Raw genomic sequence first — 24424 nt, forward strand, 5'->3', positions numbered from 1 at the left:
TCGACAGCTCCATAGCTCAGGTTGGTCCTTCTACACCAGCCTCTCAGAGGCTGAGGTTACAATCACGTGCCAGCACACCTAGCTGTGTAGAGACCTCTCCCTTCAGACTACATGTCCCGTCCCGCCCCTCCCCCCACATCCAGAAGTGCACCGGCAGGAAGTGTGCTCTGTCTCCCCCTGGTGTCTAGCTCAAAGCTGGGTGTTCTCTGAATGCTTGAGGACTGAATGCCGGGCAGGGGGTGGGGAAGGGGGCTGGGCACTCATTCCCACACTCAGTTGGAAATTTCTAGAAGACAAGTAGGAGTCTCCACTGGAAAGCAGCAGGGAAAGAGGAGGACGTTGTAGAGTCCTCAGCAGGAGAGATCTCTGTCTAGGAGGCAATTTCTGAGAGTTGATTTTACTAACCTTACCTCACATCTTGACCACTTACCACTTGGATCAAACTCCCCAGAGGAACCAGCTGGTGACGAGGTCCCACATTTCACGATCCCCAGAGGTCTCTGGGAGTCAGCTGTCCTACCCTAGGGGATTTCCCAGTCTTTTGATGCCAAGAACTGAACCATGGTAGGAAGTGACCCTGACAGGGTGTCTGCTTGTCTCAGGAGGAAGTGTGGCCAGAGGTCCTAGGCTTCTTGCCTAGGCTACCCCAGCCAGACCCATAGGCTCTCTGATGGCAAATGGTCACATGACTTTGGTACTAAAGATAGTTCTAGGGTAAATATGGACTTCTCTGCCTGTGAGGAGAAACTGCCCGATCCTCAGGGCTCTGGGGCAAGAGCTGTCCTAGTATCTCTCAGAGCCCTGCCGTGGTACCCTGGCTAGGACTGTGAGCCAGAAATTTGAGTTCTTAAAAGCCAAAGGCCCTTAAGAAAGGCTGCCTCCCTCAGCAACTCTGGAAAACTCCTGGGGCTCAGGTCCCAGTGTGGCCGGGCATTGCCACATCCCTTAGGAGGCAAGGTAGGAGAGAGGCTGAAAAGATGACCTTTATTGCTAAGTCTGTCTTGCAGGTCATTGTGCAGCATGGTGAGGAGACACCTGATCCCATCAAAAGTAAAGAGTTCATTCAGCAGAACAAGTGTGTTCAACAGAGGGCACTGGGGGCCACCCGCTGTCTGAGTGAGTTCCCTAGATCACCAGCACCACGAGAGTGCATGTTGGCAGAGTGAACTCCAGGCCCCCTCCTAAGTCAGAAACTCTGGGTATGTGGCTCAACAGTCTGTTCTAGCAAACCTTTCAGGAGACACTGGCACACACTGAAGTTAGTCAATCAATGCTACGGAGAAGCTTAACAGATGGGCGACATATTGGGAGAAGGTATGTGGAACACCAACATCAAACAAGGGAGTGAAGTCTAAAATCTGAATGCTGTTCTTGCAAACGAATGTAAGAGAAGACAGGCAACCCTGTGGAAATGAGGGCAGAAGTGAGCACACAGGTCCACAGAACAGCTTGGAGCAGGGAAGCCCAGGGTCCAGTTTAGAAAGGAGGAGGCCCCAGAGCTCAGGATTAGGCTGGGGATGGACTCAAGGATGAAGTTGGGACAGTGCTCACCTGGCATCGTGATGCTCAGCATTCCATCAGCCAGGCACACAGTAGCAAACGTCTTTAATCCTAGAACTTAGGAAGATCAGAAGCCAGCCTGGGTTACATGAGCCACTATCTTATCATCACCAACAGCTACAGCGATACAGATCTCAGGATTAACACATAAATTCAAGAATGCATAGTATATGTGTATTTGTCTCTCTCTCTCTCTCTCTCTCTCTCTCTCTCTCTCTCTCTCTGTGTGTGTGTGTGTGTGTGTGTGTGTGTGTGTGTGTGTGCATTACTGGGAATTGAATTTAGGGCCACATACATACTAGGCAAAGATTCTACTATTGAGCTATATCCCAGTATTTCTTAGGCTTTTTGAGTCCAAGTCCTGCTTAGTGGCCACATCCAAACTGATAGACAGCAATTACAGACAGGCATCATAAAAACCGATGAATGCATAAGGCAACAGCATTGTTTGCAAGCCGTGGATAGAGCATTCTGGAAGGGTTTTCAAAATCTAAACACATATGTCTAAGGTTTGCTAATTCCACTCCTGGCAGAGCCCATAGGAATCTCCACATGGGTCCACAGGGCCAACTACAAAGGTATTCATTACAGTAGTGTTTGTGGTGAGAGAGTTGAAAGCAAGCTGGGCATTCATCATTGGGGATGGATAAATAGAGAAAAGGCACAAGTTGGAAGAGCTGGCAGCTGTTGAGTGCAACAAGCTGGGTTTCCCCACGATAACATGGCCAGGTCTTCACAACATTACAGCACAAGCCAGGCATGGTACAGCACCCCTGCAATCAAGCACTCAAGTGGCTGAGGCAGGACAATCTTGAGGTGGGGGCAGCCTTGGCTACATAAGATGATCCCAACACAAACAAAAACAAAACACCACACTACTGACCACCCAAAAGGCAAAACAATGAGTGCTATGAAAGGAAGCAGGAGAATTACATCCCACTTATGATTAATCCCACCTATGCATCCGTGAGCACACAGCATTCCATAGTGTTTGTGCATGTGTTGGGGGGCACTGGGGGGATTGCATGTATGTGGAGGTCAGAGGTCAAGTGTCGAGTGTCTTTAATCTCTCTCCACCTTATGTTAAGACTGGGTCTCTTATTAGTGTATGTGTGTGCACGTGTGCAGGGTGGTGGTGACGATGCCACTGTGCCCATGTATGGAGTCAGAGGACTACTCTGTTAGGTTGGTTTTTGCCTCCCACCTTTATATGGGTTCCACAGCTTGAATTCAGGTGCCAGGCTCATGCAGCAAGCGCCTTACAAGCCATTCTTTTTATCTCCACCCCAGCTGGTGTTACAGATGTGTGTGACCACACTGGCTTTTTACATGGGTACTGGGGATCCGAACTCAGGTCCTCATGCCTGTGAGGTGGGTACTTTACCCACTGAACTATCTCCTCAGCTCAGCATTGTGTTTTGTGTACAGGGTGCACATTTTGACATGTTGGGGCAGGGGTTTGTGCTGTGAAGAATTTGTGGGTGTGGGAAGAATGAAGCAGAGCATCAAGGGAACCTTGCCTGAACCAGTGAAGGGGTGATGGTCATCTGCCACCAACGGTGTGGGAATCTAAAACTCCAACTCCCAGCGATCACGATTTGAAAACATTTGGCTGTGGAAGGCTTGGGGAGGTTTTACAGACATGTTTTCTCTCTAGAAGCGTCTGGCCTCCTCTCAAGGCTCACCGTCCTCACTGAGGCTGTGTCAAAGGGCTGGTCTCATCTTGCCCTCCAGAGCTCATGGCAGAACCTGCCTGTACAGTTCTTTGACTTGCCTAGCGCTAGGGAGGCTGTCTGCAGAGTCCAGAGTATTTTTTGGGGGGCTTGGACACACTCTAAGACCATTGCAAAGGCCAGTCCTTCAAGCTGTGAACTCCTCCAGTCTTTGTGGCACTGACATAGCATCCCACCCACTGCTCCCGGGAATGGCGAGTAAATGGAGTCAGGAAACATTCCAAGTGGAAGGAAACAGCATTTATTGAGCATCTACAGCATGCTAGGCCCAACGCTAGGGTCTTGACCTTCATTCATCCTCATGACGACCTGTGAGGAGAATGGAGCTGAAATTATTGTAGAGATGTGGAAATGGGTATGGATAGCCAAAAACCGGGCATTCCCCCTTGTATCCATTCCCTTAAAAACGAATAAACAAAACAAAAAGGCCTCTCAGTTTCTCAGCCTATAAAATTAAAGACAGGTCTCTGGGCTCTGAAAATGATTCTGGTCCGGGGTTGGACAGGGTTGCAGAAAGTGAGGTGTACACTGGAAATCTTTTCTGTCCCCCAGTAGGTAGAGCGAGTCTCCATCCTGAAGAGGACTCTAGGGTCTGCCTCTCTTGCCCCCTGCAGGACTTTTTCGGTATTGCAGGGACTGAAGCCCGGGGAACCTATTTGCAGGACGGAAGTCCAGAAGGTGCAGATGGGAACCCAGGAGTCTAGGCACCCTATAGGCAAGCGTGCCGCGGGGCTACAGGTAATTGTCTTCACCCTGGTCTCCCCCGCCCGGGGAGACATCCTCGTAGACGTCATCGTCGTCGGGGGCCAGCGCCTCGATGTCATGTGTGATGTCAGCCAGCAGTTGGTGGAAGGTCTGCGCCTCAGGCCGCTGGGCCGCCCCGTCGTAGCTGCGCACTGCAGAGGCGGACGTGGAACTCATGCTGCGCTTGATGCGGCCGAAGCTGTCAGTGAGGATGCCACCTTCACGGATACCCATGCTCTCCAGGAAGCCCTCGAAGTAGCCGATGTCCTGGTCTGGGATGAAGGGCCGCATCCCTAGAGGACACAGGGCAAGGTGACTCCCTCATCCAGTTAGCCTGCGATGGAGTGGCCCTTCTCTGGAAGCCTGAGTTCAAATCCTACCTCTGCCAGTGTGGCTTTACCCAAGATTTTTTTAAACCTCTCAAAACAGCAGAAGACCCAAGACTCCCCATGTGTTTGTTAGCTCAGTATATTCTTAGGGTTACATTCCCATTTATTGCCTCTACAACCTTTATTAAATAACTACTCAAAACTCGCTTTCCCCGCCTATGAAACAAAACTTTGTCCCTGTTTTGGTTCAAATGTAATAACAGGTTACTTCCCATCCCAAGTCCCAAAAACAGTAGTTTTGCTCCTGTCCCTTCACAGCTCTTCAATTTTCTTACTTTGCTACTCTCAAGTCTTGGTTTCGTCACATGCAAATGGGGACAAAATAACATTTACTTCTCAGGAGTGAGCATAGTCTATGAGGTCATGCTTGGCTCATGACTGTTGGCATTATTTCCCTGGTGCTCATTAATCCTCTTCACTATCTGTGCAACTCTAGACAAGTTCCTTTGCCTCTCTGAGGCCGAGGTAGGCTGTGTGTGTGTGTATCACAACCTGACCCAGCTTTGCTACCCTAGGGCTTTGTCACGTCAGCCCTTTCCTGTTTGCTCTCTCTTTTCTGCACGCCTTCTCTGTTCCAGGGTCTCAAAGTCTTGGCCTTAGGGGCTGAATGAACAAAGCGCTCCCAGGTGATGCCTGGAGCCAAAAGGGAGCGGGCTTACCAATGAGCAGGAACTTCCGTCTGTCCCCGTAGAGCCTCTGCAGGCCTGCGCAGTAGTCCTGGATGGGTAGCCCCAGGCGATAGTCTCGAAGCAGCATCGCAAACTGCTGGATCTCCGTGGGACCCAGCTTACTCCGAAGCTGTGGGGGAGACACACACTTGGAGACCAGTCCCAGAGTGCAACACAACCTGCCTCCTAGTAAAAATGCTGGGGTTCTCTCTGGCAGCCTGCCTGGCCCAGTCTGACTCCAAAACCTTCCCCTGCTCCCTTCTCCTATGCATTGAGGGATGGGATGTGGGTCTAGCTTCCTGAGCCCCAGTCCTTTTGGTGACCAACTCTGTGGTGACAGGAGGTCACTCTCTCTGACCCTTGCCTTTCCCCTCTTTTGCATTTGGGGTGAAAAGGGAGCCCCCATCTTGGGGTTGTTGAAAAGATCAAAGACAAGGCAGACGAGAAGAGCTTGGAGCATTCAGTGCTGGGCGTTGCCAGTCAGGCTTTTCTAAGCTGGCCCCTCCTAATGGCATCTCCTTCCCTGGCCTCTGAGCTCTCACAAATGACTCTTGCAATGCACCACGCTGGCTGCAGAGTGCTGCTGCCTTTCTCACCGTCACCATGTAATCCTGCAGCTGCTCGAAGGCCCAGCTGCTGTGGTCGATACTGCTGCAGTGGGAGCCGTGGAAAGACGGTGTGGACGCACCACTGTAACATGCCTCAAATGTGTCCTGGGAGCCATTGCTGCAGGAGAGAGGAAAGAGCCCTCACAAACCTCTGCTCCTTTCTCTAGGGTAGGCTAAGGGCTGGGCCTATATACCAGTGCTCAAGGCCCTATCCTAGGCCTCATCTTGCTCTTCAAGGCCCAGAAACCTTTCAAGCCTCCTCCTGCTCTCAGCACTCTGGTCACCCTTCCTTCCTCCATCCTGGGCCTCTGAACATGCTCTTCCCTCTGCCTGGAATTCTCTCTCCTCCACTATATCTGGTGTCACAGCCACAGGGACCCCTACCTACTTGTGAATTCTTGCCACTGTTCCCTCTGCATGGAATGTCCTGTCCCTTTTATCCCTAGCTTAACTATCAGCTCTCCGAAGCCCTTCTGGTTCCTAGGCGAGGTGGAGTCCCCGTCTGACTCTCCCATAGTCCAGGAAGCTCCTCCGTATGGTATCCTCAGTGCTGGCTGCCTCCTGTGTTAAGTTGTGTGGCCCTTGCTTTCTCGAGTTTTTTGCAAATAAGGCTGCCTGGCTCATGGTGGGGGTTTTGTTTTCGCATAGCCTAGAATGGCCTTAAACTCTTTATGTAGTGAGACTAACCTTGAACTTTTGTCCTCCTGCCTCCACCTCCCAACTCCTGGGATTGCAGGCATGAACCACCAAGCCAGGTTTATGCGGGGATGGGGGTTGAACCCAGGCCTATTGATGTCCTAGGCAAACACTATCTCATCTGATTTGCCCCCAACCCCATGTAGGAAGTTCTTTCTCATTAACCGATTTTAAAAGATGGCTGCACAGTATTCCGGCTTTGAACTTTTGATCCTCTGGCTTCCCCCTCCCGAGAGCTGTGACCACAGACCTAGCAAGGGTGTAGATTCCCGAGTTCACTACCCATCCCTGCTGATGCTCACAGCCCAGGTCTATGTAGTTTACTGTCTGCTTAACCCCAGGAATGCTAAAGTTTGTTTCCCTAGCCCTCAGCTTCTCCATCTGTAAAGTGGGATGATGAAGATGGGTGCCACTGGGAAAATGACAGGAACTGACATTTGTAAAGCCCTTCAGGTTATAGGCCTCACCTGATAACATAGCTGCTAACAAAACTCTGTAGTGCTTTTTAAAGCACACTGCAAGCTCAGCATTGGTGTGATTTTGCTCTCCTCAAGCCATATCTGGGTTATGGGCTAGTCTATATGCACATGGGTTCAGGAACACAAATGTGGTGCCAATATTAACAAGAGTGTGGTAGGGCATTGGCAGGGGCCACCACTTGCCAACGCCAGAGTCCTTTACAGGACCAGGACGACTCACTACCATAGGACCTCTCAGGACGTTATTGGATTTAAACCGAGGATCCCAGATCTTGGGAAACTCCTCAGTTCTAAGCAAACTGGGATGGATAATGTTTCTAAAAGAATTCTGAAAAACACAACAAAACAAAACAAGACTGAGGCAGGTTTCGTATATCCCAATTGGTCTTGAACACATTATGTAGCAAAGGGTGATCTTGGACTTCTGGTCCCTTTGCTTCCACCTTTCAGATGCAGAGATTACAGTGTACGTGGTGCTGGGGATTGAACCAGGGCTTTGTGCATAGCTGGGGAAGTGCTCTACCAGCCGAGATATCTCCAACCTCTCAGCTGCCGCTTCAGCCTGTATATCTCCCCAGCCTTGCTTGGAGCTAGTTCTGACCAAGCAGCCAAATTCTGGCTGCTAAAGTGTAAGCTTGATGGTGTGTGTGTGTGTGTGTGCGCGCGCACGCACGCACACGCACACGCACACACACACACACACACTGCTGGGGCTGGAACCCAGGGCCTGTCATATGCTGAGCATGCAGGGTAAAATGCTATGGTATCCCCTGGCCTCCATCCTCCTAAAGTCTTTTTTTTTATTTTATTTTTTTTTTATCAGTTACATTTTATTAACTCTGTATCCCAGCCGTGTCCCGATCCCTCATTCCCTCCCAGTCCCTCCCTCCCTCCCTCCCTCATCTCCACCGTGCCCCTTTCCGAGTCCACTGATGGGGGGGACCTCCTCCCCATTCATCTGATCCTGTTTTATCAGGTATCTTCAGGACTGGCTGCAAAGCCCTCCTCTGTGGCCTAACAGGCCTGCTCCTCCCTTCGGGGGTGGGGAGACCAAAGAGCCAGTCATCGAGTTCCTGTTAGAAATAGTCCCTGTTCCCCTCACTTTGGGAAACCAATTGGTTACTGAGCTACCACAGGCTACATCTGAGTGGAGGTTCTAGGTTATATCCATACATGGTCCTTGGTTGAATGTCAGTCTCAGAAAAGACCCTGTGCCCAGATATATTTGGTCCTTGTGGAGCTCCTATCCTTTCCCCATCAGACTAACTCCCCTTCTTTCTTATGATTCCCTGTACTCTGCCAGAGGTTTGGTCATGAGTCTTTGCTTTGAAAACGCTGCTAGTTAGAGTCTTTCAGATGCGCTCAGTAGACTCCTGTCATACATTCAATGCACATCCCATCTGTCTTTCTAAACGAGGATTGATCATCTTACCCCATGTCCGCTCAATTGATGATCTTTTTTAGGTGTATAGATTTCATTATGTTTATCATATCTTATAGGTCTATATAAGTGAGTATATCCCATGTTTGTCTTTCTCCTTCTGGGATATTTCACTCAGAATGATCTTTTCTAGATCCCACCATTTGCCTGCAAATTTCATGATTTCCTCCTTTTTGATTGCTGAGTAGTATTCCATTGTATAAAAATACCACAATTTTCCTAAAGTCTTTCAAGAGGCTCTTGCTGTGCTGTTGCATGGTTGGGGCTACAGCTTGGACCATGAGGTCACTCCAAGGATGGCAAAAGAGGAAACTGTGAAGGGAGGCGCGAGATCCAGAGAACCAGGCTCCAAACTCTTATTTCATAGCACAAGACAAGAAAGCAAATCCCGTCTTCTCTGTACCCTCCTCAGCATTTTCTATTACACCAATGCAGTTTAAAGCATTAGCTGTGACGGTGGACTTGGCAGGCCACTAAACCTGGAAGACCTGAAGCTCTCTGTAGACCCACGGTCTGGCCTGGAGCTCTGCTTACCTCCTAACCTTCAACACAAATCAAGGTCAGCCCATGTGCTCTAGAGGAGCGTCCTTTTTCAGGCAGGGGTGAGGGGGGAAAAAGCAGCATCCCCAACAAAGGCGATACTTACAAGGAGCTGCAGCAGCTCAAGTCGGCGTCATAGGCAAATGTCCCATCCGTGCGGCAGCTCTCACCTGGGACCAGAAGACGGAAGAACTGTCAGAGGCCACATGCAGGGACCAATTTCTGAGGCTTCCTCAAGCTCCAACCTTGGCAGAATCCTGGGATCTCCTTCTGGTCCACCCGATACACAGCCAACCTCAGGCAACTGGCCTTCCTGACCCATACCTTTCCCAGTGCCCAGGCCCACAGCATCTGCCTATCTGACAGGACATGGGGAATGGCAAATGAGAGCCAATGGCAGTGTTGGTAAGCGTGTGGCTTTAGGAAAGACGGGAAGCCGTTGCGAGGAGGAAGAGGGTCAGGTGTTTGAAAGGAAAGTGGCATTCTGTGTGGAGAATGTGCCTCCTCTTCAGCCTGTCCAGGCACGGCCTTCTCATGCCAGCTCGCTTGGGGTCACTCGGTCACTCCGACTCCTCAGAGGCCACTTCCTCGTTACAGGTTCTCAGCACACTGTGGTTAGACATTTATCTCGGTGGCTATTTACTCGGTGCGGGAGGGTCAGGCCGTCCCTCGGTTCGCCTACCATCAGTACACCTTGCAGATAAAAACTGGGCCTGAAACAGCAAGTGCTCAGCAGATGCTGGCTGATGAACGAACCTGTTGACTACCTGCTGGGCTTTCTCATTTGGTTGCCTAGCATCCTGGTGGGAGCCGAAGAATCACCACAGCGGCTTCCCGACAGGCACAGCTTCTGTGGGCAGAAGGGCCTTCTGAAGGCCAGTGCCCCAGTTGCTGGAGCTGTGCAAACAGACCAGCCCAAAGCTGTGGAGGGACTTCATGTAATGGCCATGAGGGTAGCACAGAGACACAGAGAGAGAGAGGGGTAGCTGCACATGGAAGCTTTGGAGCTAGACACACTGGGTTTGGATTCTGCCTCTGGCTTACCCAACTATGTGACCGGTAACATTGAATACTTTGAGAATCAATGCTTTTTGTCTGTAAAATTGTATTCACAGGGCCTCAGAGAGGCTCCTCATAGCCTCCCCCCCTTTTTTTTCCTTTTGAGATAGTGTCTCACACTATGTAGCTTTGGCTAGCAGGAACTTGTTATGTAGATCAGACTGGTCTTGAACCCAGAGATCTGCCCTGTCTCTGCTTCCCAAGTATTTGAGATTAAAGATGTGCACCACCACCATGCCGAGATCCTTTCTTTTTTTTTAAAAAAAAAAAAAAATGATGAGGTTTCTCCATTGTAGCTGAGGCTGACCTTAAACTCTGATGGCTCCTGCCTTAGCATCCCAAAAAGTGGGGACTATTGGCATATGCCATGATGTCTGGCTCTGAGGGGTTTTATTTTAGATTTCACAAAATTACTTAGTGTGTATGTGCTTGGGCTTGTGTTTGCATAGCCATGGTGCTCATGTGGCGGTCAAAGGACAACTTTTGAAACTTCAGTTTCTTCTTCCACACTGAGTCCTGAGGACTGAACTTGGTTTGCTAAGCTTGGCATCCGGCACCTTTCCCTACCGAGCCACCCCCCCCCCCCCCCCCCCCGCCCAGGCTCCAAGTGGTTTTCATTTGGCTACCCCTCTAGCATCTGTCCTGTGCTAGGTGAACGAGACAAGATGTCATGAAGACTCAAGATGACGTGGCACATTTCTCTTGTGCTTGGCACGTAATTGGTGCTCAAAAGAAATACCTGTTACTCTCGCTTTAATCCCAACCCTTGGTTGATTACACGGACTAATCTGGAAATGTCAGCCTAGAAACCTCATAGGATGAGATGGCTCAGCTAGCTGACACGTGAACTTTATACAAAACAGGGACACTAAAAAACTAGAGATGTTTCAAGTGCCCAAGTTCAAACTCACCCCAAACTCGACAATCTGATCATCTCTCGAGTCATCACGAAGACTGACATTCTATCAAGTGGACCCCTAGAAGTGGGGTGCAGCTCAGAACCCCTGTAAGCCCTCCTCAGCCCCGACTCAGGACACCCCGCCTTTCCCGGTGCTTTATGGGAGTTTGGGTACTCACTGCAGCTGGAGAGCCACGGCCGCTTTGGTGTGGATCGGTAGTGGTAGCCGGCCCGGTCGACACACTCGATGCTCTGGTCCCCATAGATGATCTGGAAGACTTGACAGATGACTGCACAGGACTCCTCAGCAGCATCCTGGTCCAGGGGGAGGAAGGCGGCTCAGGCTCTACCCCCAGGCCACCCCTGCTTCCTCAGAGGCAAAGTGAGTCAGTGCTTGACACGCACCTATGACCCCCCCAAGCCATTTCCCCTCAAAGCTATGTCTCCTCTCGTTCTTAGGACCTTCTTATAGAATCTAGAGGCAACTCTAACTCCCCTGCCATGAAAGTACATTCCGGATTTCCAAGGAATTCATGGCCTGTCATGAAATTTATCTAACTTAGGGCTCGTTTAACTTAATACACAGGCCTGAAGCTGAAGTCCGTGTGCAGATGGGATCGGTAGGAGGGACACTTCAAAGAATCAACATTGTAGGCTCATACCATCACCAAACACAGTGCGTGGCTATGGGCTGCCTAGTGCCTAATACATTAGTGGCAGCAATGCAACAATCGTGTGCCTGGTAGAAGGAAGAGGGACTTGGGCAGAACGCTGGAGATTGCACATTCGAGGAGGGATCCACTTCTCCAAGCAAGAGAGACAGAAAGCAATAGCTTACGGAGATAGAGAGGAAAAAAAAAAAAACAAAACCCTCTAAAACCTAAGGTGAAAACCAAAATGTAATTTAGGGTGGGTATCTGTGGCCACTCGAACATTGCCATGGCCCTAGAGCAGATGGGACCCCCATTTTATAGCAAATGCCTACAAGCCTTCCAGACTATCCGGGTTCAGCACAGGCCGGAGGCATCAGTTGATGCCGGTACTGGGGGTGTTAACTCTGCTGTGCTTGGGAAGACTGTGCCTCAGGCAGGGAGCTAGAAGCTCGGACACCTGGAAAGCAACTCCTTTACTTCTTCATTCCGCCACCAGGCCAGGGCCAAACCTTAAAATCTCCCCCAGTTGATTACCCAAGGCACACTGCTGCCTTTGTCTGGGCCGATTTTCAGGCCCTCGCTTCTGACTCTTCGGTTTAAACACTACAAACACTAGGTTTTCCTGTTGAGACAGGATCTCTTCCTCTGTTCCCTATCACACAACCCACTCCCTTCCTACCAGAGCCAGCGTGACCCGTCTGATCCTAGCTTTTCCGTCCACGTGTCTCTCCCTTTATTTCATCACCCTTAGGTTTTCAGGATCATGTGTTGGATGAGGCAGCAGAGTTCAGCATGTAAGGAAGGGCTGAGCCAATGGGGCAGAGCAAGACATTAATCCCAGAGAGAGAAGACGGAGCTGGGTCTGAATCGTGTAGGGAATGGGCATACGGTTTGCATATATTTAAAAATAAGGCCAGTGGATTTACTGACAGAGAAGGTGCGCCAATGCCAAGCGAGAAGGCATCTCGGGATGGGGTTGTGAGCCACTGCGGTGCATTTCCTGGGACTGGCCACCTCTTCCTGTAGACAGGCACACTCATTTAATGTTTAGAGGGCCTGGGCCCTGGGCAGACAAAACACTTGAAAGGCTCAGATCTTGAGAGTGCCTGCTAGATGGAGTACTCCAGGGAGAACATGAAATGGACTGGTCAACCCCTCACCATCAGCGCTTAGCCCAGTGTGGTGCACACAGCTGGTACTCAAATATCAAGCTGGGCATAGTGGTGTATGCCTTTAATCCCAGCACTTGGGAGGCAGAGGCAGTCAAGTTTGAGGCCAGCATGGTCTACAGAGCCAGTTCCAGAACGGCCAGAACCCTGCCTCGAAAAACACAATAACCACAACATACATCAAATGAGTGAAAGCGAGGGGGAATGGGGACAGGGAGGTGACAGGCGGGACCAGGCCTGGATGGTAGCAAAGCTTCTGCCTTGAGTGGCTTTTTTAGTTACCAAGAGTTAAAGCTTTGAACTTCACAGGACGTTTAGTTACCTAAACTTTGAGCCTGCTTCCTTCACTAAGGAATGGATATAGATGCCCGTATTCGCCCTAGAGGCTGCTGGGAGATTAAGTGTTAATGTTGTCTCTTGTCTTGGGCCGGTGCTTCGTGCCGTTAATGACTACACAGCGGCTGTGCCAACACTACCTCGCACTCACCCTGTTTGCCACAGCCAGGATGACCAGGTTGCAGTAGGCATCGGGGCTGGGGTTCTGGGGATCCAGCGGGTTGGGGCCGGGGTGGCGTCGCTCCCAGCTGCCGCCGACGCCGCCACCCGCCTGTCGCCGCTCCCAGCTGCCACCCGGCTTGCCCGCGCCGCCGCCCGCGTGCCGCCGCTCCCAGCTACCGCTGAACGTCTGTCGCCTCTCCCAGCTGCCCGACGCCCTGGCTCCGGCGCGCTGTCGCTCCAGGCTGCCGCCGCCGCCTGCCGCTCGGGCCTCGGCACCGGCTCCCCCGCCCCATGCCATGCGCCAGTCCAGGCTGCAGATGGTGTGGCGTCGCTCGGCCGTGCCCACCCGACGTTTCTCGGGCGCGGCGCCCGGAGGGCCCGGATCGCGACCCGAACCTCCCGGGCTGGCATCCACGCCAGCCGGCACCGGGTCCACGCCCAGACCTAGGGGATGCCGGGGATCAGCAGCAGGCGTTTGCGGCCTTCTGAGGCCAACGGGAGGGCCACTGCACAAGTCTGAGGCGTCCTGCTCTAAGGCCCCGCCCAGCACCTGTTTGGGTCCTACTGGCACAGTGACTTTTGGGCCCCACCTTGGGCCTATGACTCCGCCCCCGGCCTTAGCTCCGCCCCAGCCTCCAGGTAATGGCCACAAAGTTTCTACCCTCTCCAGCACACCCTTCTCCTCAGACCTGCCTTCTGAGTTGAGGGTGATGTCCTCTTTCTCTGTACCCTTCATTTGGACGATGACCTTGGTCTAAGCATCCCCGCCTTCCAGTACAACTTCCCCCTGCTGTCTTCACCCCTACCTTGCCGACCTCCTGCAAGTCTAGGCCAGACTGCCCCCTTAGCCCGTTCCGCCCTTACTGTCCGAATATAGCGATGTCTGCCGTGACCTCACCAGTCTTGAGCACTAGCAGGTGCAGCGCGTCGTCCTGAAGGTAGGAGGCAGCAGCGATCTCGTGCGTGGGGATGCGCAGGATGAGCTCCTCGTTGTCCCGCCAGGTGAGCAGCAGGCAGCGGGCGGACAGGCTCAGGATGCTGTCCTGCTCCGGCGTGGTCTTCAGAGGCAACTCCTTCAGCTGCTGCGGGGTGGGTCGAATCACCGGAGGCCCTGGGAAACGGGGAGTAGGAGGGGGAAAAGGGAGGACCGCCCTGCCCCTGCCCTTCCCAGGGCCTCACCCTGGCCGTGTCCAGCAGCTGCAGGAGCTCGTCTCGGCTGGAGGGGTTCAGGGAGGAAGTCACCCATGTGAGGTGGCCCAGGAACTGGATGAGAGAAATGGGACGTCACCCTGAGGCCTTGGGCTTCCAGAATTCTGGCCTCTTCGTTAATGTAGGACAGGCTGAAACGCCCAAATCAATAACCTGTGTGATGGGGTCATTTGGGTTGTCAACTTGACCACATATATGGAATCAACTCCAACCCAAGCACCTGGCCACACCTGTGAAGGATCCGATCGGCTCATTTGAAGTGAGACCCGCCTTCAATCTGGGTCACCCCTCTGGTGGCAGCCCACGTAAAGTGACGTGGAAGAAGGAAGCTTTATTTTTATCTCGCCTGCTTTCTCACTCTTGCTGGCAAACTCATCTACCTCACTGTTGAGACATTCCTTCAATATTAGAACCTAATTCAGGATTTCGACAAAGACTGAAGACCAGCTGAGACATTTAGCCTCATAGACTGAATAACTACCAGATCCTTGGCTTTTCTGATAGAAGACAGCTTTTATTGGACTGGCTGGGCCACAGCCTGTACCAGTCTAATCTCTGCCCTCTTCCATCAGTCTGTTACTCTAAAGAGCAGCCCCGATTAACACAACCTTTTAAAACTTTTTTGTACACACACCCACACACATATATACATATATATGTATATATTTTTCAAACTACACACCCTTTCTTTAAGGATTAAAAGTTAACTGAAAGTCTGGCCTAGGAGTATAGCTAGAAAGCGTTAGGCCAGGCAGGTTGTAGTGCGGCTTGTCATCCAGCACTTGGGAGGTGGAAGCAGGAAGTTTAAGAGTCCAAGGTCAGCCATGGGAGATCAGCTGAGTGGTGGCAGCGTCCTGCTCCTTTAATCCAGCAATGGGGAGGCAGAGGCAGGCAAATAGGAGTTCAAAGCCAGCCTGGTCTACAGAGCGAGTTCCAGGACAGCCAGGGCTACACAGAGAAACCCTGTCTAACAAAACAAACCGAAAATAAGCAAATTGTCCAAGGTCACCCTTGGATACATAGCAAGTATGTATGTATAGCTCTCCCTGGGCTGTATCAGACTCTTGGAAGGTATGGAACAGGTTTAACTGCAGGTGCCATATTAGCCAGCTAACACACACTGACACACGGCCATTTCACTATGAGGTTCTGCAGGAAGCAAGTGTCACTAATACAGTGCTCGCCACTCCTCCACCCACTGCCATGTTGGAGATAAGATGTAGAGCTTCTTTGCAAGGTAGGCTAGACGCCACCTGTGTGTGTGTGTGTGTGCGTGGGTGTGTGCAGGCTCATGCCACAGCACCTGTGTGGCAGTCTGAGGCTGGGTCTCTTGTTTACACTTCATTTGCCAGACTGGCTCCTGATCTTCCTGGGATTCTCCCTTCTGCATTTCCTGTCAAGGTGACACTGTGTCTTAGGACCACCCGTTTGGGGGATAGAAACTCTGGTCCTCAAATTTGACAGCAAACACTTTATCCATTGGACCATCCCCTTTCTCCACAACTGCCTCAGGGCAGGTTCTGCTATGAAATCTTGCAGGAACCCTGGGAATCTCCTTGCCCAGTGGCTCTCCCTACCCCAAGGCATTTAATCCTTTTAACAACCTCATTACAGATTAAATGGAAATAAGCATTGAATACATAATTTTCTCTTTAAAAAAATGATGCTCTCAGTCAATAGTCAAGTTCCCCGTCTATTCTTAGTTATAACAACATTATCATTTAAATGTTATTTGGTATGAGAATTAACTTTTTATTACTTTTAATTGCAGTCTTCTGGGTGAATTTCACCGCTCACATCTTTCCTTTTTATTCTGTAAATTCTCAGCCCTCGGTTTGTTAAACACTCATTTTCTGGCTTTTCTCTATTTATAGGGTTGCCAGATAAAATACAAGATGTCAGTAAAACAGCAATTTTGTTTTTTAGGATTGTTTTTTGTACTCTTAGTTCTATTTAACATTTGGAACATATTTATGCTAAAGAAATAATCACTGCTCATCTGCAATTCAAATTTGACCAAGTAGCCTGCTTGTTCATTCCTGCCTCACACCAATCTTTGGCTTAACGAGGACCTATTTCCCTCCCCAACACTCCTTCACGGTGGTTCTAAAATGGAAGTGAAGCTATTGAGGCTTCTCCATATCCCACCCCAGCTCCTCCAGACCTGTCTCGTGTGTGCTGGGTATGCAGCCTGGGCCTGCAGAACGCCAGGCCAGTGCTCTACCAGCCAGCCTCATGCCCAGCCTCTCCCTCGCTTTTAACTTGGACACTGAATAGCAGGGAGCCTCAGACAGAAATCTCATGAGTAGGCTGAACTTTCGGGAACATAGCACAGTTTCCCACTCAGTCTCCTGTGGGGGTAGGTTCTGAGCCCCACGTTGGGATGGAAATGCTGGGGCTCAGTGGGTGGGCATCATTTGTGGAGGATGAGCAGCCAGTGGCATGAGGTCGGAGGCTGTTCCCAAGAGCTGCAGCCTCCTTCATGTGACACAGGGTGTCAGAGTTGGTGTGCCTCTAAGCCCCACTCCTTCCCTGCCCTTCTCGTCCCATGCTCACCTTGACCTCTTTCTCCAGGTAGTCACATAGCAGGATGTGGGGGTCGATGAGGTAGTCAGGGGGATAAAGAGGCATAGAGTGGAGGGGCCTTCGACTGACATTGCTCCTGAAGGCAGCCTGGCGAGAAGCCTTTGGGAACACCAGCCTTCGAATGGGGGACACAAAGCCCTGGGGGAAGACAGGAAAGTCTCAACAACCATAGCACTGGCTTTACCGAGTGCTCGCCAGCTCAGTCCTATTTCCAAGACCTATGTTAATTCTCCTAAAAACTGTAGGAGGATCAGCCCTGTGCCTCCCCTTTCTCAGATGGAGAAGCAAAGGAGCCCCCAGACTGAGCACTAAAACACCAGCCAATGGGGCATCCTACTTCCCAAACCTCTGTTCTAACTACCGGGGGGGGGGGGGGAGGGAGGGTGAAGCTCCTGCTAGCCAGATCCAAAGAATGGCCAAGGCCCAGGTGTTGTGGACGTTTTGGTTTATGGCATGTAAACATGTTTTTGTTATAATCCCAAGTGGAGGATTTTAGCTTGTCCACACCTGTTAATTGTCTCGTGCGCAGCGTGGTCTTTGCCAGCTGGAGTTAGTTGAATTCTGAGGAGTTTGAGGGTATAAACATGATGGCCTAAAGGAAGGAGGGAGCGGTTGCTTGGAGGAGACAGAGGAGGACTGTTTGCTGCTCTTGTTGGATTGCTGGCTTGCTGGCTACCTGGACTTCTGGATTTCCTGATGATGGATATTGGTATTGCTCCCAAAAAAATCCTACAATCCTGCCCAGGAGAATGAGTTGAAGGCAAAATGACCAAAATACAATCAAGTTTAGAATCAATTTGATCCACGTATGAACCTTGCAGTCTTTGTTCTACCAGAGTTAACTTTCTGCTTCAGCTGTTAGACATTTTGGACTGTTTAAAGCTGAATTTCCTTGTGAAGTTTGAAACAAATTACTTAACATAGAAATATTTAATCCAATTTTAGACCTTAGCCAGTTAATATCTCCCATTAATTTTTGAAAAGCGTTAAGAGTTTGTAATTCATCCCTACAGATCTGTACCTTCTGTGGTAGATTTGTTGTTGTTGACTTATTTTATAACCCAAATAGCTAAGTGAAGCTTCCCTGTATATTTTTTTCTGGAGCAATCTGTAACCCCCAGCATGGCAGAATTCTTTGTGTTTCCTTAAACATTTTTTCCAAAGTACCTGCATTAGAATCGGCTGACAAAATATTATCCATGTAATGATGAATGATAGATGAGGAAATTGCTTATGAATTGCTTCTAAAGGTTGTTGCACAAAATATGGACTTAAAGTTGGACTATTTAACATTTCCTGTGGAAGTACCTTCCAAAGGTATCTTTATTGGATGACTATTCAAGAGTGGGTGCTGAGAAAGCAAACCTTTCCCTATCCTGCTCATGCTAGGGTGGTTGTGGAAAAACAAGCCTTTAAATAGTTATTATAGGCCAAGATCTCGGTAACCAAAGGAGGTAAAGGAATTCCAGGTTGTAAAGAACCCATTGGTTGACTGACGACAGGGTTTCTCTGTGTAGCCTTGGTTGTTCTGAACTCACTTTGTAGACCAGGCTGGCCTCAGATCTGCCTGCCTCTGCCTCACTGAGTGCTGGGATTACAGGCGTGTACCACCTCACCTGGCTTCCTGGTTTCTTTTCTAAAAAAAAAAAAACCACAGGGGAATTCCATGGGCTGGTAGACTGTTGAGCCTCCAGCTGCTCTTATACCAGTTGGTCAAGTGCCTGCAATTTTTCTTGTTATGGGCCACTGCTCTTGCCACATGGGCATATTTGATAGCCATTTTAGGGGCAAGGCTGTTGGTGGTTTCGCAGTGGCCCCTCTTGTAAATTTGGAAACTCAGTTTCTGATGTCCTGTACTTGGACAGTGGGCACAGCTTGTGGTTGTTTTTGCTGACACATATCAAAATACCTTCCCCAGGAGCATCTACCATTTCACCCCTAATTTCATCATTTGCTGTCTCTGGGATTGAGGAATATTAAGTGCCCCATTGTGGGAAAAGATCCCTTCTCCATAAATGTATGGGTATGTCAGCCACATAGGGGCTCAACTTCCCTGTTTGCCCTTTTGGTCCCGAACATTTAATCCACTGTACACTTTGTCTCGTTTGAGATAATTTACCAGTTTCTATAAACTCTGCATAAACCTTCTGGAGTGGCCATTTTGGGGAAGGATACTGACATCAACTCCCGTCATCTACCAGACCTTGTATTTCAACACCACTCATTTGTAGCATTAACTGGGGTCTCTGACCATTAGCCACTGTCTGCCAGAACACGTTTTCCAGTGCTACCAAGTGCCAGAGTGGCTTTACCCTTGATGTTGGGAAACAGTAACAGCTGAGCAGTTCTATCCCCTGCATCAATTTGCATCTTTTTCTACATATGCCACGATTTTAATTTCTTCCTTGCAATCTCCATCTATCATAGAGGGACGAACAATAAATCCTCGAGAAACCAATCTGCTTCTTCCCAAGATCATCCCTGAAGGCAAAGGACCGTAAACATTTGTAACAGTGAACTCTCGGGGATAGGGCAAGAGGTTTTTCTGTAGCCAGATCCAAAGTTGTGCTGCCTTTGTTAGTGTGCTTCAAGGTCAAGATTTTTAGTTCTAGTTTTCCTCCTCCTGGTCTAATGGAAAGACTGCTCCTGTTGTTCACTGTGGGGCCTTGAACTGACAGGCCCCTCTGTTCATTTCCCGGTGGCAGTTACCTCTTGGAATGGCAATCCCCAGACCAATGTTTCCCTTGCCAAGGAGGCTACAAAACCCTGGGAGCTGTTGTATTCTACTGTAGCCAGAATCCGCTTGTTACCATCTGCGAGTAATTGTACCTCAGCGTTAACTCACTTCCTGTTGAGCTTAAATGGCCAAAAATTACAAGACACCCAGCTTTTTGATTTCTGAGACTTCTAGCTACAGCTCGTCCTACGATATTGGCATGATGCTCCTGAGAGCCAACATCAGGTCTCTCTCTTACCCGTTTGTCTACAGGGCCTGCTCATGCTCTTAATGGTCTAAGTGCTCTTACAGTCACAATATTTGCATTCTCATACACCAAGATCAGCATCAATGCTTGTCTGGTCTCAGGGTCTGATATGGCTCTATTTACAGTTGAACCCAATCTCTGTCAGAATTCAGGGAAGGCTTCTGCAGGGCCTTGTACTACACCTTAGTAAAACAGGTGAATGTTTTTCCAGGCTCCTCAAACACGGCCCATGCTCTTAACGCTGCAACATGGCACTGTTCAATTACAGTGTCAGATTTGTTCTCGTAAATCAGCGTAACGCCCTTCACCAAACCACTGATCTTTAACGGCATTTATTTCCCCTGCTATGTTCTGCTGTTCTATTTCTGCGGCTTCATTTCTCCACCACGATAAGCATTGTAATACTGACCAGCTTCTAATTCAGCCGACACCAGTCCCTTCCAATCTTGGGGAAGAAGTCTATTTTGGGTAGCCCAGTTACTTAACATTTGCTCAATGAAACATGAATGCAGTCCATACTTTATAACACACCCTTGAAAGTTCTTACAATCGAGCATTTCTATTGGATGCCATTTCCTCTCATCATAAGCCTCCCCACCATCAGTAGCAGGCATATGCTACACAAAGACAGGGAAAGCTGATGGTGCCTGCATAGCCCCAAACAATTCCTCTGGCAGTGCACTTAGCTCGATAGTAATTCATTTTCCCTGTACAGCCTCCTGCTCTTCCCAGCCTCTTGCCTCACCCAGGTGCTCTGGGCACCTGGCAGCAAAAGTGTGTGGAGCAGGGCAGGGTGCCAAAATGCCTTCCAGCCTAATTTGCTTTCCTCTTTCATCCTGTGGGAAATTTCCACCCTCAGGCATCAGGCCTGAACCCTTTTGTTCTCCTTCCACTGCCACTTTTTGCTTTCCAAGCACTTCAACGTCTATTCATAAACTCTCTAGGTGCATAGCCAATTCTGCAATTTTTTTTTTCTAACACAAGAGAATTGAGTGAATCTTCTGAGTTTTCAGCATTCCTCCTAACCTTTTTCAAAATGGGATATATAAAGAATACAAAGCAAAAGCAGAAAATCCCCTCCGAGAGTAAAACAGACTACCCAGCAGCAGTAGCCACTATTTTGCTAACTTCTTAAACAACATTGCCGACCCATCAAAACCTGATGACTCCTCTACTACATTAGAAGCAAAGTTACCCATTATGCCTATCCGCATTGGGGTGCCACCTGTAGGCACTAGTTTTTCAAACACTACTTTATCGGGGGTTCCTTAAAGCTCATACCTCCCCTTCCAACTCCCCAAACCCCGACAGGGGAAAAGGAAGGTTGTAGGGGAAGAGGACGTAGCCCTCTTCACTTCTTCCTGCTGGGTAGGGTCATAGGAATTTGGGGGAAGGTGGCAATACCAATGTCCATCATCGGGAAACCCAGAAGTCCAAGTAACGAGCAAGCCACAAGAGCAGCAAGCAGTCCTCCTCCATCTCCTCCAAGCGCCCACGCCTCCTCCCTCTGGGCCATCATATTTATACCCTTCAAAGTTCTCAGAATTCAACTAACTCCAGCTGGCAAAGACCACGCTGGGCACGAGACGATTAACAGGTGTGAACAAACTAAAATTCCCCCACTTGGGATTATAACAAAAACATGTTTACGTATCCTAAACTAAAAACATCCACAGCACCCTGGACCAAGTGGACGATGTGCAGGCATTTGTTAAGCTATGGCCTGTTTGCGAGTCAGAAATACAAAATAAGTAAATGTAAGTTTAATCCAGAGATGTCTGTATGAGAAGGCCCAGGATGGATCAGGGCTACAGGGGCAGAATGCAGGACACAGGCCAGCAGAGCAGCTGAAGTTCGGAGAACACGTGAGCTTTGCTCAGGAGCTGCTGCTGGAGATGGGCATTCCTGGCCTAGCGCAGTAAAACCTGGGACTTGGAGAGAGACGCTGCTTCCTGGGTCCCATCTTAGTTCTACTGAGTCTAAAGTCGTGGGGCAGCAATCTGGCGGCTCCCCTTCCTTGTGGCATTCTAGAACTACCTCGGCGGTTTCTACAGCGTTGGGTGCTGGGACCACTTATGCCCCCACCAAGCAAACCACGAATTCTGGTGACACGTGTGCTGTGCTGCTTAGCTCCCCAAAAGACAGGCACAAACAGGACAAGCTGCCACCAAGAAGTGCACCTGTCAAAAGAATGGACCTCACTGAATGAGGCAGGAGTCTGAGGCAGAGAGTTGCTGTGGGTTTGAGGCCAGCCTGGGCTATATAGTAGGTTCAAGATCAGCATGGGTTACATTGCTAGATTCTGTCTCATGAATAAATATGTAGACCCAAGAAAGGGTGTGTGCATATGGTGGCTCCGGTGATGCATATGAGGCACATTTTGTGTGTGTGTCAGTACTGGGGACTTTATCTAGGGCCTCACACACGTGCCTCTGAGCTGTGTGCCCCCGGCCCTCCCTGCATTTAAAATTCTTACCAATTTGCAGTTTTGGTTTTCACACCTGGTTCCTTACGCACGCTAGGCAAGCATTCTGTCAAGGAACAACACCCCCAGCCCACTTTCACAATTTTGAGACAGGTTCACGCTAATCTGAAATTTGTAATCCTCCTGCATCAGTCTCCAGAATAGCTAGGATTGTGGGACTGCACCATACTGACTTCATGCGAGTACCTTATAAAACATTCTCAACACATTCTTTTGTGTGAAGAGAGCTCTGTGAGGATGAGGGTGGGGTGGGAGTTGGAACAGTAACAAACAGGAAAAGGAGGAAGGTGGGGAGGGGTCTTGGGATGGTTTAAGATGAGGCCTTAGGAGCGAGTTCATGCACAAAGGTGGGGAGGGCAGGTGTAGCTTGGGAGACAGCTAGGGAGCAGGTGGGAGGCCCCAGCCTGGATGGGCAATTAGCCAGCCTACAATCACCTTGGCTGGGCCTTGCTCTCTGAGTGAGCAGGGAAGGTGTCTGCTGGCTGTCTGTCCGTCCCTTTCTCTGAGGCTGTAGGAAGCTACTACCAGAATGTCCAGGAAGCAGTTTCCCAGGAAGACTCAATCTGTCTCTCCGAACAAGTATGGCAGAGGCCACTAAGAGCGAAGCTTAGAGCGGAGCCCAGATGTCTGGCTGCCAGGGACAGAAAGGGAGATCCCTTCAAGGGAGAGGGAAGGCCCCTTCCTTGTGCCAATTGCCACCTCCGTGCGGCTCACCTCTCTACCCCCCCCCACTTCGGGAGTATTTCTTAACTCTGTCCCTCTCAAACTCCCACCTACCTTCTTCCCTTTCTTGGCTTCATATTCCATGGTGAACCGGCTCCTCTTGCCAGCCACCCTCCTAGCCACCCCCTCCAGACCCCCCTCCATTTCCTTTGTTCTTTTTCCTGCCTGGTCGGAAACTCCACCAGCACCACAGTTCCTGCCCCTCCCATCTGACGGTGGCGGTGGGGCAGATGGAGAACACTGCCTTGAAGGGTGGGAACCAAACATGGTCCAAGGGGCTTCGCAGTTGAAACAGACTGGGGACCCCCCCCCCGTTGGAGATCACATCTGGGTCATTCTCCATGTCTGCCAACTTTGCTGGACTGTTTTGGCAAGGTAAGACAGTAAAAGGCCCCCTCAAAGCCTGCTGCCTGCTTCTCCGTACCCACTAGGAGAAAACCCAGCCTTTCCCCGAGAAATGAGAGAGTGGGCGGAAAGTGCTTCAAACTGTGTCCAAGCAAGTTAAGATTAAAATCATCATCATCACTTCTCAGAGAATGGTATACGGGAGCTTTTGGGACTGGCTGCCTGCTACTTACTTAACCACTTGCGCCTCAGTTTCCACATGCAGCTTGACCTCATAGTTTGAGTAGGAAGAAAAACGAGGAAGAACCAGGTACGGTGGCACACGCCTGTAATCCCAGCACCCTGGGAGGAACAGGCAAGAGGGTTGCTGGGAATCCGGGACAGCCAACGCTACACGGAAAAAAACCCTGTCTCGAAAAGATAATGAAATGAAATAAAAATAAAAAACACACTTAGAAGAGCTCCTGGAACATATTAAGTACCCAATAAATATTAACTACTAGAGCTGAAGGTATCAAGTACGTACCTAGCAGCCTTCAGGCCCGGGGTTCTGTCCTTAGCATTGCAAATGAATAAATAACCAAATTCTATTTCCTTATCTATGGCTCCCGGGATGCTTCACTGTCTTTTCGGCATATTTCACCTCCCTTACTTACCGTATCTGGGACCATGATTTCTATTACATTAATTAAAAAAAAAAACCCAGTCTCTTGTGCAGATTCTGGCTCAAGGTCAAACAGGGGTCGTGTTCGGCATGCATTCTACATTGGGGTTGGGGAGTTTTAACACACGTGGCGAGTCCGAGAATGTGGGGCTTCCAGCCTGGCTGGGCCTGAAGTCTAGTGTCCAAGACTGCTGGAGTGCTCACCTGCTTCCTGCCTTATTGAGCACGTGTGGGGATGTCCAGAGCGGCCCATTCACACTGGCCACAGCCCCTGTGGGTTCTGGGTGCTGGAA

The 24424-nt window shown here is 50.0% G+C and overlaps 1 protein-coding gene across 4 annotated transcripts; it reads right to left on the reverse strand.

The window, feature by feature from the left end:
* Nucleotides 1-3518: 3518 nt before the first annotated feature.
* Nucleotides 3519-23275, reverse strand: Ccm2l (CCM2 like scaffold protein). Of its 4 annotated transcripts, none has more exons than XM_021639712.2 (10): nt 23177-23275; nt 16901-17068; nt 14315-14398; nt 14034-14214; nt 13125-13579; nt 10995-11130; nt 8965-9028; nt 5691-5820; nt 5086-5224; nt 3519-4330 (listed from the first exon to the last, which is right to left on the reverse strand). In XM_021639712.2, exons 1-10 carry the CDS (start codon nt 23264-23266, stop codon nt 4026-4028), a joined length of 1752 nt encoding a protein of 583 aa, XP_021495387.2. In that variant the 5' UTR covers nt 23267-23275; the 3' UTR covers nt 3519-4025. The 4 variants fall into 4 exon arrangements, with proteins under 4 accessions (XP_021495387.2, XP_021495386.2, XP_060239042.1 ...); XM_021639711.2 differs by having other exon boundaries at nt 14034-14217; XM_060383059.1 differs by lacking the exon at nt 16901-17068 and having other exon boundaries at nt 14034-14217; nt 23177-23232.
* Nucleotides 23276-24424: the final 1149 nt, after the last annotated feature.

The sequence above is a fragment of the Meriones unguiculatus genome, chromosome 4 (genome assembly GCF_030254825.1).
Source record: "Meriones unguiculatus strain TT.TT164.6M chromosome 4, Bangor_MerUng_6.1, whole genome shotgun sequence".
Taxonomy (NCBI): Eukaryota; Metazoa; Chordata; class Mammalia; order Rodentia; family Muridae; genus Meriones; species Meriones unguiculatus.